Source organism: Equus quagga, chromosome 4 (genome assembly GCF_021613505.1).
Source record: "Equus quagga isolate Etosha38 chromosome 4, UCLA_HA_Equagga_1.0, whole genome shotgun sequence".
Classification (NCBI taxonomy): domain Eukaryota; kingdom Metazoa; phylum Chordata; class Mammalia; order Perissodactyla; family Equidae; genus Equus; species Equus quagga.
Genome location: NC_060270.1, coordinates 117,582,877 through 117,600,800, shown reverse-complemented (window position 1 = coordinate 117,600,800; position 17,924 = coordinate 117,582,877). Strand labels below are relative to the sequence as shown.

At 36.1% G+C, this 17,924-nt stretch overlaps 1 protein-coding gene across 4 annotated transcripts in view; it reads left to right on the top strand.

Moving 5' to 3' along the window:
• SESTD1 (SEC14 and spectrin domain containing 1) overlaps positions 1-17,065 on the top strand; it is a 115,333-nt gene extending 98,268 nt beyond the window's left edge. For 3 of the 4 annotated variants that reach the window (XM_046658166.1, XM_046658168.1, XM_046658169.1), the window contains 5 exons: positions 2,752-2,833; positions 3,563-3,685; positions 4,449-4,640; positions 7,130-7,251; positions 9,566-17,065. In XM_046658166.1, coding sequence (XP_046514122.1) covers positions 2,752-2,833; positions 3,563-3,685; positions 4,449-4,640; positions 7,130-7,251; positions 9,566-9,695 — 649 coding nt within the window. In that variant the 3' untranslated portion in view covers positions 9,696-17,065. Of the gene's footprint in view, positions 1-2,751; positions 2,834-3,562; positions 3,780-4,448; positions 4,641-7,129; positions 7,252-9,565 lie in introns of those variants that run through there. The other variant, XM_046658170.1, reaches the window with a different exon arrangement.
• The last annotated feature ends 859 nt before the right edge of the window (positions 17,066-17,924 follow it).

Sequence of the window (17,924 nt, the reverse complement as noted above, 5' to 3'; positions counted from 1 at the left end):
AGTAGAAGGATTATACAGTAGACTCTGGGTAAGATAATGTTTAAAAGGTTTCATTTGATACAGAACTAGTAATTTCAAGGATTCTTTGAAAATTCAATTTGCAATAGCAACTGCAAAGTATTGCAAAGTAAAGGATTAAATTAATATGTGCAAGAATACACAGTCTAGCGTAGTTGTATGAAATTTTGGCACACTTAGAAATTTTAAGGTCATTAACAAAACCTCACAGAAACGCTCCCTCTGCATCACAGAGAAAACAATCATTAGGCAGAAGTTTCATCTGCCCTCATATCTGCAAACTTAGGCATTTCATTATTTATTCTTACCACAAAGGATGATATAGCCCTGCTCTGATCAGAGCCAGTCTTTCCATGTACCCTCATGTCTCCTCACTGTCAATTCCCATTCTCTACTCTGATCCCTCCCCCTAATTTAAATGCTTAAATGTCTCCTATTTAAAAAAAAAAATTAATTACACACATGCATATACCTTCCTCTTCAACCATTTCTTTGTCTTCTAGCCCTGGAGCTTTCCCTCCTGACAGCGAAGTCATTTGAAGGTCTAGCCTGCACTCATACCACTTCCTCACTACCTCTCTCCACCTTCCTCAGTCTGACTTTTACCCTCTCCATTTCACTGAACTTGCTCTTAGTGATGTCATCAGTGACTTTGTAATTGCCATATGTAGTAAATGCTTCATCTTGCTCAAAATCCAGGGCGTGCTTTTGGTCCTGACATTGCTTGATCACTCTGAATAGCATTAGACACAACTGACTTTTGCTTTCTTCATGAAATTCCATAACAACTTTGTCTTCTTTGAAAACACCCTCACGATCCTCCTCCTGGCACTGTTTCGTTGTTTTCTTCCCTGCTTTCTTGTCTTCTAGCTAATTTTGCTGCTTCCAGGGTTTGTTCTGAGGCTGACTTCTCTTTTCACACTTTGTGTTCCCCCTTCACGGTCTCACTACCTCAATGACTTTCATTAATATGATCATACTTGAGTAGTTGTGGCTCTGGCCTGGACTCCTCTCCTGTGCTTTAGACCTGTCATTCCACTTGCCTACTGAGTATCTCCACCTGGATGCTTCATACGCCCCTCAAACTTAATATGTCCAGTTGGAATCATTCTCCCCCAAAACTTGCTCTTCTCCTTTCATTTCCTGTCTAGGTCAAAGTTATCATTAGCCACCAAACTTGGGATTTCTCCTAAAATCCTGTTCTTCCTCATCCCTCACAGTCTAATCAAATGTCCAAGTTCTGCTGTCTCTGCATCCTGAACAGTTCTCTGTTCTAGATCTTCTCTCTTAACTGCCTCTGGTCTTGCTCCTTGCTAGTCTGTTGTACATGAGAGAAATCTTTGTAAAGTGCACATCTCATCACATAACTTCCTTGCATAAAACCCCTCTCAGTGACTTCCTGTTTTCTCAGATGAGGTTCAGTCTCCTTGGAATAGTGAAGGAGACCCTTCATAATCCAGTCCTGCATGATTGTATCCCCTGTAACTTTCCCACAAAACCACACATTTTCCACTTTCCTGAATGCCGTGTTCCATGAGTCTTTAGGTACTTCTTTCCTCGTTTTCTACCTAGTGGATTCCTATTTATTTTTCAAGACTCAGGGATGCTTATCCTTGGAAGTCTTTTTAGATTTTTAAGGCAAGTTAGTCACTTGTTCTTCCCTACCCCCATAAAACCTTTTACACAACTCCACAGTAGTGTTTATCATATTGTTTATTTGAGTTCATCTCCTACAATGAGACCATCTTAATAGTAGAGACCATGTCTTATATTTTTCAGGCACGTTATCTACTTCCTGACAGTATGTGTTGAATATGTGTATATCATCTTCATTAAAAAGTCTTACATTGTTTTTTAGCTTCAGATTTTAGAAATAATCATCATCACTTTCCTTCAGTCCCTTGTAGAATTACTTTAACCAAGTTGCATCTTAACAATGTATTATGGGCTTTTACTGAGGACGTCCTTATAAAAAATAGCCCTGTGACCATGACTGCTGTGTTGTTATCGAGCTTCTTTAAGAGCATGAGCTGTCATGGAGCCAGTCCCTCCTGGGTCACTTGTTGGTGGTGTTTGCGTCTGCGGGGAGCTTCCCCCTTTTCACCCAAAGGACGTGGAATGAAGGGACTGGACCAGAGCTGAGTTAGATCGAGTCCCCTTAAAACTTTAATCTCTGTGTTATCCAGGCAGCTGCTGGTGAAATTAAAAATACTCTTAATTGTATTTCTCTACACCCAGAGATCAGTAGAGTTTTTTTCTTCTTATAAAATTAGGTGGAGTTTTTTTTTAATGCAATATTAGATATTACTCTGGGCAATGTAATATAATGAAAAGTATTAATTTTTTTAATTTCCTTGGAGCATCATCCTCTAAATTAGTGTTTGAGAAACTACATTTTTATTTTTGAAGCTCGTCTAATGCTAACTGGCAATGGAGATTTCTTTGGGTTTTAGTGTACTACTGTGTTTATGCTTTGCTTCAGTATTTTGCAGAATCCATGCTATCCTCAAGAGGGTTTCTGATTCAGTTATCATTCAGGTATTTTGAGGTTTTGATGTAACATAGATATAGATATACTTAAAATTCTTACAAATCAATGCAAAATAGTTGCAGTCTTCCTAGTGTGGACTAAGTATTTTAGTATCCTATACAACATGTGTGCCAGATGATGACATTGTAATAGTTATCAACCAAACTGAAATGATATCCTGAATTTATGTTTGGGTTTATTAGATGTGAAGACATGGTAGATGTGCGAAGGTTAAAGATGCTTCAGATGGTGCAGTTATTTAAATGTGAAGAAGATGCTGCCCAGGTAAAGATCAATCAGGCGCATTATGTAGTTGTCTTTTCCTAGAATATTGACTTCACCTAACTGTAAACAAAAGTGTACTTTTCATGGTCGTAAGAAAGTAAATTCATTAAGTCAGGTTCTAGTTTATACTGTTGAAATAAGAAAGTTTTGTATTCCCAGTTATCTTACTGGTCTCATTTGACTTATCTTGTCAATGAAATCCTCTGTTGAGCTAGAAATTGGGATTATTTATTATATATTATTGTTAACTTAATTGTCAGTTACATCCCAAGATAAAGAGTGGTGTAGCACATTTCTTTTTAACCCACAAGAAGGTTTTTCAACCCGATAAACAGTTTCCTCTCTTTGTGTATTTAGCATTAAAGAACATTGTTTCAGCTTGACATAGAGGAAATTTATGATTTTTAAATAGTAACATAAATCTGTAATGAGATTCCAATAAGATCTATATTACATAAACATGATCTTCTATTAATATAAATCGTGATATTAATTTTAAAAGAGTGCTTCTCTTTAACAGGTCTTTAGAGTTTAAAAGTTTTAAGGGGGTGGAGTGGTCATTAATTCATGTAGCTTGGTATTGAATGAAATAAGCTATTAAGGACTTAGGGTATAATTGATGGATTAATTAATTGTATGATAACAATCTTTCTTTTTACAAATATGATGTTTTGATATGATAAGTAAAGAGTTATGGATCCAGCTTCACTGTTACTTATTTTCATTTAGGCAGTAGAATGGCTAAGTGAACTTCTGGATGCTCTGCTTAAGACCCACATCAGATTGGGCGATGATGCTCAGGAGACGAAAGTTTTACTGGAAAAGCATAGAAAATTTGTTGATGTTGCACAGGTGCAGAACTGGTTATCTTCCTTTTCTACAAGCTCAGTGTTTGAATAGCTTTCTGCATGATTATAATGTAACTTAACCCTCCAAGTCCAAGAAGGTTAGTTATGTTATTCCAGAAATATCACAGAACTAAGAAAATGTCAGCTCTGCATCAAAACTAGCCTGCATAAACTTGAGAGGGTTTATGTTTCCCTGAATACAAGTTCTGTGTGCTCTCTCTGATTTATGTTATATGTTATGGCATTTTTTAGGCATTCCAACTGTTCACAAAAGTTAACGTGAATTATACGTTAATTATATAGAAATTAGGACCCCCAGTTTCTGCATCTCACCAGTGTTAGTGTAACCATACAGACTTTTTTTGCATATGAAAAGTATCTTAATTTATTTCCCTAATAATTGAGTTCACAGTGTAACAGTTGTGGTTTCTCATGTGGAATATAAAGTGCCCATTTTCACCCACTTGTTTTGATTCAGTGAGCAAACATTCTTTTTGGCTGGTGGAATTGGGCAGACTGAGATAGGGAAAACAGTGAGAGAGGGAAGCGTAACAAGAAGGAGACTCACTAAAAATTCAAGAAAAGTATTGCTTCTCCTTCATTATTTATACATGCAGATAATTTGTAGTAATAAGTGCCAGCGGAGTCATTCAGTATTGGTTTCTAGTAGTGTTACTTAATTGCAACCACATTCCTCCTATACACTTTCCTGTCCCTCTTCTCAGAACTCTTTAATTATAATTTCAAGTTTACTTTTTCTTTTTTAGAGCACTTATGACTATGGAAGGCAGTTGCTACAGGCCACGGTTGTCTTGTGCCAGTCTTTGCGCTGTACCTCTCGGTCCTCCGGGGAGACGCTTCCTCGACTGAACAGAGTGTGGAAACAGTTTACAGTAGCATCTGAAGAGAGGGTGCACAGGCTGGAAATGGCTATTGCATTCCACTCAAATGCCGAAAAGGTTTGCTTTTTTTAAAGTGTAGTCTCAATAGTTTTATTGTGTATGTTCAAAATGTGTTAATTTTATAATGTAATTCTGTGATCAGTCTGGGTTTTTTTTCAAATTTACGTTAATTCCATTGTTTAAAGTTTGTTTGCATTTAATATATTATCTTAGAGAGTTCATTCAAATTCTCTTAGTAATCCACACCAGTGCTGGAGTCCTGAGGTTGGAGAAATCCAGAACCATCCAGGAGTCCTCTCTCAGCAGTGCTGCTCTCCTCGCCAGACCTGATGCCCAGAGTGTGCTCTTTGTTCTTCAGGGTGTTGTAACTCCCATCTCATTATACCAGGAAAGGAAGCTTTGCTTTGGCAACTACTGCTAATTTTCCTGAATTTTTTAAAAGGGCACTTTGTAATTTTTTAATATTTAAAGTAGAGACTGTCAAACTGAAACAATGAGAAGATAAAAACAAAACTCTTTTCTCATGTGTTGTCTTTAAAGATTCTTTCTAGAATTTATTATTTAATGAATTCATTAGTCTCAGAAACCAAAAATGAAACATGCAGTGTTATTTGGGCAAATTTTCAATAGAACCTTTTTCTTAGCTCTGCACAATGAAAATTTATAGCACCTAAGCCTTACATTTCCACTCTGAAGAGAAGCTTTATTACGTAGTTAACTTTGTTTTGATCTCTTACAGTGAGAGTTTATATGTAGGGCATGTTCAATACTATTTAAGTTATGAGAAACCTGAGATGTAAATGTGATAACCTAGCGTGGAGAACAAAAGAGATGTGGCCAGGAACCTCAGGAATCAAGCACTTTCTGTCTGTGTTATGCAGTACATCTGTTGGGAAAGATCCACAGTTAACTCTTTCTGAGCTGGTCTCTGAACTCTGTGGGTCACTGTCTTAGTTTAAAATGGGCCTGATGATGATAAATGAAAGTATACAAAATGGCTTAACTTGTTTATCTACTGATTGTTTTAATGAAAAACTTTTATTGAAGTATAATATTAACTTAGAAAAGTACACAGATCATAAATGTTCTGCTCAATGAATTTTCACAAAGCGAACATGCCTGTGTAATCAGTGCACTGGTCAAACAACAGAACGTTACTAACCTCACAAGCTCCCCACCCTCTTTTAGTCACACTGCTCCTGCTGCCCCTCCCTCCTGTACGGAGGTGACCACTGGCCAGATCTCTCACACCACCGACAACTTTTTAGGATACTGCTTTTAAAATGTGGCTACAAGGACATTTAAAAATCTAGACCTCTATAAGAGGTCATGTAAGAATAAATACGGTTGAGAGTATTTTTATGGAAAGTTGATGTTCCTATTTTTTCTGCTATGTGGCCTTTATCATGCTTATAATAAACTCGATTATAGGTTATTTTACTGTGCAAACTTATGTAAAGCATTTTATTATCAGATTTTATTTTCCTCTTGGCTGTGTTCTGTTTCATATCAGTAAGCATAAATATAACCAGAACTATACGCAAATTGTATAGTATGATGATTGAGAAAATATTTAAACTGAATCTAGAATCTTAGAATATAAAATATCCTTTATGAGCAACGCTGAAATAAGCATGATTGGATAAGTAAAGTATAATGTAAAAAAAGTTGCAAAAATAAATACTCCTTTTTCTTCTCCATCCCCCAAATTTTGCTTTTTTTTCTTGTAGTTAAATTTATTATTTTTTTGTTATTATTTTTTAATCTGGTGTGTATCTTAGACTTAGAGCACATCTCAGTTTGGACTAGCTATGTTTCAGGTGCTCACTAGCCACATGTGGCTCCTGTATTGACTAGTGTCAGTCAATACCTGTAGACTTAACTATTAAAAATTATAGCATTTTTTTCCCTTTCTTTTCTTTTGTAGTTAAATTTAAATGGTAATAGTTAAGGGAAAAAAATATCTTATGAAAGACTGTAGAACTTACTATATTTGAATTATAGCCTTATCAGTTTACATCAGTTAATTCGAGTCAACAGATCAGTTTTTTAAATAACTATAAAGTGTCCAGCTAGGTCCTCACATCAGTTATGTGTTTGTACTCTGAGTATGTGTTGTTTTGTATTTATATCTTCTTTCATATTTGAAGTCTGTAAACTCCTTGAGGTCAAAATCTATATTTCATTCGCATCCCAACTTGCTAAATAAATACATAGTAAGTGTTTAATAAATAGTTACTTTATGAATGAAAGCATACTTCTTAAGCACAGTTTGAACTTCCTTTCCGAATAGTAGTCTACTGTTATTTTTTCTTGAAAATCACTGTAGACTTTTTAAAACTCCAATTATATATTATTAGTAGGGATTATGTATTTCATTTTGTTTGAATTGCTTGAGCCAGCCTTGCCTGTAATAGGTCACTTTTGTATATTGGTGTACATGAAGATCCTAAGAACAAAACAAAAACACTTTCAGTCTACTAAATTTGCATGAGCTTGATTCCCTTTCAGTGTCTTGATTGATGCTGCCCTTTTCTTTGTTGCAGATTTTGCAAGACTGTCCAGAAGAGCCTGAAGCTATTAATGATGAGGAGCAATTTGATGAAATTGAAGCAGTTGGAAAATCACTTTTGGATAGATTAACTGTTCCTGTAGTTTATCCTGATGGGTATGGTGCATGTTCTTATAATTCTGTCTTTTATCAATGAGGTCTTAAAGTGAAATCATTAAGGGAGGAAAATCTGCTTTTTAAAAAGCTAAGTAAATTAGCTTTGGTCCACAATTCCTACAATAAATTGGTTTAAAATAAAAAGAGAGAAAAACTCAGCTTTTAAGAACAGTAGCAGTTGGTACTTGCTGCTGTCAAACATGTTACTTCTTGACAGCTTATTGTAGAAGAAAGATCATTGACTAGGCTGACATCCTGGGTTCTGGCCTTGGCTGTGATGATAGGGAGTAGGGTGACTTTGGGCTTCGTTCAGGAAAGGGCAGGGGAGGGGAAGGGGCACATGTTTAGTTTAGTAAGCTCATAATATATACCAAGCACCAAGTTAGACACCTCACCTTCATTATTTTTGACCAAAGAGTGTTAGGCCAGTATAATTATTTTCTCATGTACAGCTGAAGAAACTGAAGCTCAGAAAGATTCAGTAAGATGCTCAGGAATTCACAGTTTCTGAGTGGAATTAGGATAGTCTCAGGTCTGTCTGGCTCCATACCTGTTCTCTTTTCACTGTGCTATTTGAAATCCTCATTTCTCTATTTGTAAAGTGATGGGGTCCTTCCCACATTCCTTTCCTTTTCAATTAGTTGATGATAAAATAAGAAATAATCTCATGTAAATAAATAAGTAAATGAATCTCAAGGGGCTTTACTCCTGAGGATCCAGACCTTCTTGGTGAAAATAATTGAGAGGTAATCCAGAGGATGTTTAATTCAAACAGTAGAGAAGCCAGAGCATTGAATACAACTGTCCTTACCTTGCAGTATGGTGTAGTGGGTAGGATTGTGGAGTCTGGAACCAGATTTCTTGGGTTTAAATCTCAGCTCCACCACTTACTAGCTGTAACACCTTGGGTAAGCCACTTAACCTCTCTGTGCCTCAGTTCCCTCATCTTAAAATAGGGATATGGTCTTCATAACTCCTCAGGTTATGGGGATGGGGGAATTACATGAGCTAAATCTATGTAAACTACTTAAAACAAATCTGACATAGTAAGTGCCACTACTACTGTGTCATGAACTTAAAATGATTATTTGGAATTAATATCGAAAAGACATAATTTTATTTCCTTGAAAGGATATTATTCATAGTCTATGCTTAGATAATCTCTAGTCATACCTAAACTTGAACAAGCAGAAGTAGCCTATAGTCATGTTATACACCTGCAATGTATAAAAGAGAATAAAATCCAAAAATTTATAAATTCAGCTAGTAACAATATTAGAGGGCCGCTTCTGGTTGTTCCATTCCAGGACACTCCCCCAACCCCCCGGTCTACATTTTGCAGCCAGTTGTCACAGTCTCCCATTCTACTCGGTCAGCCTAGCAGCATCTTCCCTTGTGTTTTTGCTGGCTTCTTCTCCTGTGTTCCACAATAGTCCCTGTGTCATTTCCTCATCTTAAGATAAAAGAGTAAGTTAGCACTCTATATCCAAATTTCACAACCACCGCCTTTAGTATTTGGAATTATGTTATTCCATTTTATATGATAATCTCTTTATGCTATGTAAGTTTGTTTGACAGTAAACTTATTCACATTCATCTTTTGTAACATTCTCCTGGGCAAATAAATTAGCTGATCTCCCTGGATTCACTGCTTGAAGACCCCGGTTCAAATTCTGGTTTTTCTGCTCTGTGATCTTGGTGAAGTTATTTATAGGCCTTAGTTTTCTGATCTAAAAAATGAATTGCTTACCCAGATAATTTCCAAGAACTCTTCCAGCTCTAAGATTTTGTGACTCTGAGTATGGTATCTTTGCAAGTAGGATAAAATGAAATGATTTTGTTAATGTCCCAAATGATGCCTTAACATTAAATAGATATTTTACTTGCCAGCTGTATTAGACAGTTGGTGTACATAGCCCTTAGCAGTGAAGTACACAAACAAATTTTATATTTGTGTATCCTTATGGACCCAAAACTGAAAACCAGAATATCTCCAGTGTTACGTTGTTTTGTTTATTGTTGCATTGTTTGATTTCATTCTTTGGTTTATTGAGATTAGCATAAGTACACATGATATGAAATTTATACCATTAATGTATTTTTCTCAACATGTCTTAATGTATTTTATGCCATTTAAAAAAAATGTTTCTCCTATTGAATTACTACTCAAAGATAAATGATATGGTCTACCAAGGAACTAATGCAATGTCACATAGATAATTTTTATGGTAATTTTTGCTTCGTTTTGCATTCACTACAGGCAATGGATTTGTATTAATCTGATTGGGGTTTTTCTGTTTGTTTTGACTTTTAGAACTGAACAATATTTTGGGAGTCCAAGTGACATGGCTTCTACTGCAGAACACATCAGAGACAGGATGAAACTAGTTAGTCTCAAAAGGCAGCAGCTGCGACATCCTGAAATGATGACTGCAGAGAGCTAATAGCTACCAGCTTCCCACAGATCTGCAGTTCATAATCCCGCATGGCGTCGGCACACTACCGCATTAGCACAATACGTTAAGATACATTTCACAGCCAGAATAAGCCTCATTTCTTTCCATTACACATTTCTCTCTACATGTTAACATCATGCAACTAGCAAGGCATAATTATTTAACACGCTTTGAGAACATAGACTCCAAGTATCTTAAAAGAAGGAACTGTAATCATTGCACTGAAAACTTGCTTTAAAGCTTTACCTGACCTGTCAGTTGGTAGATGAACAACTGCTAATAAGCTTTGAATGGTGCTAATAAGAGTTTAGGGATTCTCTCTATGGAAAATGGTTGCCCTTCCTCCCCAGGTGATGTCGTGAACTTAGGCTGTAGTTAAACTGTTGTTAGTAGACGGTGACAGTGGTGTCCTTAAAATTTTACTTTGTGATTTTTCCTCAGAATGGATTATTTTTATTGTGTCAATACGAAGAAAACCTTCAGATCTTTGATATATCATATTCATTAAAAGACATTTTCCTATTTGTATTGATAATGTATTAAAAGTTGTTTGTGCTTAATAAAAGGCTTCTTTTAAACATCTTATTTAATTTGGTGGTTATATCCTATTTTTAAACGTGAGTGCCTTGTTTAAAAGGGCATTCTTAGGATTGTGAGAATGGTTTAATATTTGTTTTTGTCATGTGGGTTGCATGTGTTTTAGTCAGGATATTCATATGTAAGCATGTGTATATAATAAATAAGCATGTTTTATCATGAAAAACAATTGTGAAGAACAATTTAGATCTTTAAGAACCTATGAATAGTGGAATACTATTTCTAATTTTTTCTCTTCTTCAACTTGAAAAATATTATCCAAATTATTAACTATCCTGAAGATACTTTGTCTTTAGGGGAGGAGGGCTGGGAAAGGAGGTATACATAATAAGTGTAATCCTTTATGTCAGAGTAATCTTTCTGGAACTAAAATAGCAGCTGTTAATAAAATTTAATTTTTCATGATACACTAGAAGCAAAATTCTCAAGTAGTCTAATAACAAAAACTGTACAACTCTTTTAGAAATAAAGTTTATAAAATGCTAATGCTTTTAAGTTTATATTAAGTTTAAATTGTAAAGTACATATTTCATTTTTGTGCTAATTTTTATTTCAGAAAATGTTTTTGAAAAAGATTAGAAATAGTTTTTTAGTCTGTGATCAATACAAAATTATGCAAAGAATTGTATGCTGGTTCCTTTTCATGGTCTACAAAAATGCTTATGTATCCTCCAATGCAAAAAACTCCTTCTGAACCTGCGGGTCTCTTCAGCCTCCTTCACTGCCAGACTTCCAATAGAAATCCACCTCCATTGCCCCGCATCCTCACTGCTCGCTGCTCAGTGTCTTGCAGTCTGCTGTTACACAGCGCTAGAGCAAAACTGTTCTCAGTGGGCTTCCAGTTACTGAACTGAGTGATTTTTTTCTCAGTCTGCACCCCTTATCCTTCTGTCTCTGCAACACGTACACCATTGAGCAGTCTCAATCTTTTATGCTGTTTCCTGGACAGTGTCTCCTCCCTTGAAGATGTTGTCCTCTGCCATAACTGTGAGTATAGTCACATGACTCTTATTTAAAATATGTCTACTAGAATGTGTTCTCTCAGATTTCCTTCTTCAGAATGCTTCTGGAAGTATCTCATTCTTAGGGTTTCTATTTTATCCCAATGTTCTGTGTTATGTATCTGGTCCAAAATTCTAAACCTGTACTTTGAACTACCTACTGCTTGACATTTCAACCTAGATGAAGTTATTCATCATAGTTTTCACCTTTCTCTTGTGGCAATTTTGGTTAAAGGTGCAGCCTTTTTTTCTAGTCAGACATGCCAGAAAATCTGGCGGCAAGATTCAACTGCTCCCTCTTGTCTTATGCTGCCACTGCTTCTGAGAACATCCAGAAAGTTCTGTATTATCTGATAATTCAGTCTTTTAGGGCTTAATTTCTATGAGTGAACCTTCATGATTCTTTGTTTCGGTCTTCATGATGGTGCTAACTAACCACATGCTACAATTGTTTATGTCTGTACCTGCTACATTGTAAGCTCTTTCAAGGGAAGGAATCTCCTGGGACTTTTGTTCCCAGTCCTTTGCTCATGCATAGTAGTTGTTCACTTCCCGTGTATGTGAATGGTCTATGGTAGCATCAGTAATAATCCCTCTTATATTGTGTGTTTCTGAAGTGTGTTTCTAACATATTTCCTAAAGTTAGGAGTGAATTAAATTATAAATGAATCTACTCATAAGGAAATCATTTGGTATTTTGGATACTTAAATATTACCTAATTTAGATATTTAGTTATACTCAATATCTATTTCTTCTACTGAATTTCAGAATAGTTAGAATGCTTCTATTAAGACTTTGCTAGAAACTAACTAGATTATAAGTAATGAGATTCAATTCTACCATCAATTCACCTACTTATTGTCAAATGAGTTAATTTTTATATGCCTTAAGCTATCCTGCCTACAGCAAGAGTAAAATAAGATAGTATCTGGAAATGTTATTTGTAATTTGAGTATTTCAGATGACGCTGAATATGCTTTTAATAAATATTGTTGCTCTTTATTTGTAAATTTGCTGCTACTTTCTATGTGTATATCTGTATACACACATACAGTTGTGAGTGAAAACCCAACAACGCTCTAATGTGATTTTTTTTCATAGGGTTGTAGTTCGCTTAGAATACATGTTAAGGAAGTGACTGCAGTCTGTTTGCAAGCCACAAACTGTTTGTACATCATAAATTAACATTGGCCTGCAAATGTAACGGAGAAAGAACTATCATTTCCAATTGGTGTATGCCACAACTTTCCACATTACTTTAGCCCATCTCAGGGAATTATTGAAGTGTTAATTGGGCTAGTTTCATTTTGTTCTGTTGGTTTGGAGGATTTACTTTTTTCTTTTGCCTTCTTATTGTGTATTTGTTCCTTTGTAAGCTCAATGTATGATGGCAGTTTGAGCATCTGTTCTTCACATATGTCTAACCCGGCAGAGTTATGATGCAAGGATGATAACTTCATTTCAGATACAATTGGCTTTATTCCAAGTCTTCATTGTTGGTGACCTTATTCTAATAGGATGACTCATTGGTGGTGATGATGAAACTGCTCAGCCTGCCAGCTGGGATGTTAATGGCAGGTCTAGGCTTCATTGCTGTGTAGAAGGTTGGATATTTCTCTTACTTTGTAGGCGTTTAAATTGGCCAGTGTTCCAAAGTGTTGCCTCGTATTAACATGTTTGTTGTTTGTTTCATGACCCCATCAGTTGACATATGGTGTGGTATTTAGTTTACTATTATTAGTTTTAGTCACATACTCCTTGATATGAACGTGACACTTTTCTGGCAGTGCTGAGCAAACCATGCTCTCTGATCTAAACCCATTGTAACCGGTGGCATGATTGTGAGATTAGCTGACCCTGTATCACTGTACAGTCTACATTTGGAGAAAGAATTCAGCATTCTCTACTACATTGTAAGTTCCTTGCCAGAGACATTGGATATTACTGTGTATTTTTCCCATCCTCATAGAACCATAGTAAAGTACTATGGCTACTAAAAACTAAACATCCCCTGGTTGCTAAAGTCCTCCACATCTTGAGCCTGTTGGAAATGGTACAGGAAACTAAGATCAGTATCATCAGTGACAAGAGTTGTGTCATTGGGGTGTCTTTCCTTAAACCTGCAAAGGGAATATTTTCTAGAGTTAAAAAGATGGGCTGGAACATAGCTGGACAGTTTCCTAATTGGCAAACTTACCATTGTTGACTTTCAGTTCTCAAAATAAAAAGCTTGTCTTGGGAGTAGAAAATACTCTTCTGATATGTAGAGCAATAAATACCTTGATGAAGCAAAATGAAGATTTAACATCTGCCATTATCTGACTTCAGTGTATGCTGTGAAAAGTCTAGGTTAGAATCGTAAATAATGGCAAGAATAGTAGATAAAAGATCATAAAAGCCAATATAAGAATTGTAGTGAATATAATGGAAAGAGTTTGGAGTTTGAATATCTGACTTCAAAACCTGGCTTTGCCATCTACTGGCTGGTAAAAATCACTTATCTTCTCTGGGTTTGTAAAACAGAGAAATCATATCAACTTTTAAGAATGAAATACAATCCTGTTAAAAAAAAGTGTTGAAAATTAAAATGTTATCCAGAGTGGAAGGTATTATTACTATAGTTATCCTTTCAGAATAGAGAACAGAGCATTCTTTAATCCTACTCGTGTCTCAGAGGATACGCATGGGGTCTGGGGGATATGGCACATTGTTTATGCTCACCACCCTAAGCTCCATCCCCTTCATTCAGAATTACGGACTGAAAATACTGAGGGTGGAGAAGGTGAGCTCATCAGTAAATAAGACTTTTAAATCTGGTAAATGAACTGTTATGGTAGGACGATAGGCCAGCAAGATGGAAGACAAGTGAGGAGCATCATCTGCTTCAGGGTTGACAAGGCATGACACAATTCCATTAGTAAGTAAGAAAGTAGGTAAAAGAAAGTCATACTCAGGTCTTAGTGAGTCAGCACCAACCTGTAGCAACAAGAGCACAAGTCTGTTAAGATATTTATAAAGTGTCCTAGGAATGAGGTAAAAGACATGACTTGTGACTGCTTAGTGCTGTTGGGAAGAAAGCAGTCTTCGTAAGCTTGGACAGTGACAGTAACAGAAAAGACTGGTCCTGTAATACGGAGTGACAGAACTAAAGATGCTCCATGAAGTAGCATAAATTCAGGGGAATGTTTAAGACTGAAAAAGGTTATGGATATGACACCGAATAGCATGACTAATATTTTAAAGCAAACTTGGACAACGCTAGTCTGTGTGCTTCAAGAAAAAGCAGAGCCAATACTAGAACATGAAGACCTTAGAGATCAAAGGAAAGCCAGGACCAAGGTTAAGTATTTTGAAAGCAGTGAGCACGTTTTTACAAGAATCAAGATTATTTTTGTTTAAGAACTTGTGTGCAGCAATACATATAATACCTATATATAATAATAGAAGATTTCTTAGCAAATAACTAAAAATAGTTGCCAACTGCTACATATTAAGAGCAGTGGTGTTACAGATTTTAAGTCAGGCATGTGGAAAACTGTTTCTGACAAAAGGCTATTGAAGTCTGAAGCCATTCTTAGTGAATCTCAAGGAGTCATCTTAGTATTTCCAAGTCAAATGCCATCTCTTTAGGGTGTCCCTAGGTGCATCCCTCAGAGAAAGACAGGAGGAGGATTCAGATGTCCTTCCCTTCAGACCGCAGGGGCCCATTTGCTATAATCAAGCCTCACATTGTGTTTTGGTCCTAAGCATCTCTATTAGTTTCCCTGGTTCTTTTTCAGTTTAGAAGTCAGAGTAAAAACAATTTCTATGCTTAGTTTCCCTCTTAAAAATGTTTCTTCATCTTACTTCTTACATTAGGCTACACAGCCAACAAATTTGCTCAGAATACACCAGCAGTATATGCATTGTGTTTTTTTTAAGGCATGAGAGGATTGTAAAGTCACTTTGACAATTTTGAGCTAGAATAGATTGGAGAACTGGTTGCTCACCTCACACTCAGGAATCTCCTTTCACACATTCTTAAGTTTCTAAATTGACACTGATTAGAAGAATTTGGTGTTTATGTTGCTATGAGATCGGCAATGAAGTTCTCAGCGGCATTATTTGGTAAGCATTACACGCTGGATTCTTTCCCCCAATAATTTTTAGTAAAAATTTTCAAACATAAAAATATAAAGTTTTACAATGTACTCACCACCCAGATGCTACCATTAACTATGCTTTTGTTATCACATGTCCATCAATTCATTGATGCAGATTAGTTTTTGGTACATTTTAAATTATAGACATCGATACACTTCCTGCCAAATACTTCAGCATAAACTAGAGTTCAACGTTTGCTTACATTTTTCCTTTTATGTAAAATTAGCATACAGTGAAATGCATAGGGCTTAAGTATGCATCCCCTGAGTTTTGGCAAATGTGTAAGGTGCTATCAAAACATAAAACGTTATCAGAAAATTTCCACATGGCCCTTTCCAGTCCATCCTTGTCTTCACACCATCCCCTAAAAGCAACCACTATTTTTTTCCTACTATAAATCAGATTTGTCTGTTCTAGATTTTTGTGTAAATAGTCACACAGCATGTCCTCTTTCTAGAAGCCTTCCCTTACCATGTTTTGGAGATTTATCCGTGTTGTTGGGTGTAGTAGTAGTTGACTCCTTTTTATTCCTGAGTAGTATTCCATCGTATGATGACTTTGTAATTTATCTGTTTTCCTATTTGTGAATACATGAGCTGTTTCCAGTATTGGCAATTATAAATAAAGCTGCCTTGATTATTCTTAACATAAGTCTTATGTGAACATAGCCTTTCATTTCTCTTGGGTGAATACCTAGGATTAGAATTTCTGTGTCATAGGGTAGTTTTAAAAGAAACTGAAGTACCTTTTTCCAATGTGGTTGTACTGTGTCTTGGATTTTCACTATATTTTGGATGTGTAGAAAGCTGTGAACTATTTTTGTGATCCATATTTGAAATATTAGAAGTGGGTCTGGGATAGAAATGGCATTGTTCACAGTAGGCAGTTGGTGTTATTTGAGGGAGGCAAATACCTGTCTGCCCAAAACAGCTCCCAGAGGGGTTCCTATGTCTGAAATTTTTGCATTATTTTCACTCCTTGAAAGATGAAAGCACTTACCCAAGGCTGGTGATAGATTAGCTAGAAGAAACGGCACTGGTTTGTCTATGTTACTAACTTTTGCCACCCGTTTTCAGCAGGTAAAATAAGAATGATAATTAAACATTAAAGACTTTCTTCAATGGGGGTAGGAGGGATAGTAAGAAACATACCACTAGTTAGTCCCAGGTACAGCAGTGTGAGAGAGGACCATCTGGACAGGGAAGTCCCCCAAATGGTGGTCAAGAAACCAGAAAACGGGGTGGGAAGAATTCTACCTCACAGTTGTGCATAGGAGATAGCTATGTTTTTGCAGGATGTTTTTGCCTTTAAAAATCATATTTTCAGTGTTGTCTCTTTATCCAGTACCACCCAGCTACAGTTATTTCACACCCTAGTGACTTTCTTAACCACTGTGTTTTACCTTTCCTGCCTGTTCTGTTACATGTAGCAGTTACTGTATTAGCCTGTAAAATTATAATCGTGTATGTTTCCAATGCTCGTGTTCAAAAGTATTTATGTATGGTTCATCCAATCTTTCCTATTCGATTTCTAAGGGCTGGGATATTTGGCTTCTACTGTAAATCCTTATAATGTTCCACACATTGTAAATGCAATAAAAATGTTAAAAACTATAATTAATGGCAGCAGATTTTGATATGTATTTCTTTGATATGTTATCACTTTGGACAATAAGTTTGGTTTCTCTCAATAAAGTTTGTTCATAAAATCTAGGGATAATTAAGTCATACTGGTCTCTATAACATAATCTGATGAATTCTGCATCTTTGTTCAAATAATTTTTGGTGAAACTTTAAATTTTTTCTGATGGTATTTTCTAAAATCTTTGATTAAAACAAAAAATATGACTTCCTTATTCTGAAATAATCTGGAGTCTTGGAAGACAGAGGCTAAATACCCTTTCCCTTCACTTGTGTCTCTCCTTCCTTCTCCAGCAGCTCCCCACCCCCTACCTGCAGGCTTGGCACACACATTCAGGGCTTTCTCTAGGTCCTATATTGTGAGAAATGGTTAGAGTCTCCTCACAGTGGGGAGTGGCTAAATTTCTTTTGTTCCTACCAGAAAGGTCATTTTTAAGACTTAAAAGGTAAATGTATTTGGGGCTGAGGAAAGCGTATTAGAACAAAGTTAGCTATATTTAAAATAAAATTATATTGTGTTTTAAATAATTGCAGCTTCAGAATGACCACCAGGAATTTAGAATTGACAGGATTTGGAAATTGGCAAGCCTTGTACCTTGTCCAATGAAGTTAAGTACATTTGAGTGACAGTTCAACATACAAGCGACATGTATAAAAAAGGATGTACCTTTGTTATTAAAAGACATTTTTATTTTAGTAGTTACAGTATCCACCCCAATCTCTAGATTTCCCATTAGACATGACGTATCCACACAGCTGTTCCACCTTCTGCATAAAATCCACCCAGATATACTTCCGTAAGCGTAAACGCTTATGTGAAAGTCAAAATAGGCCC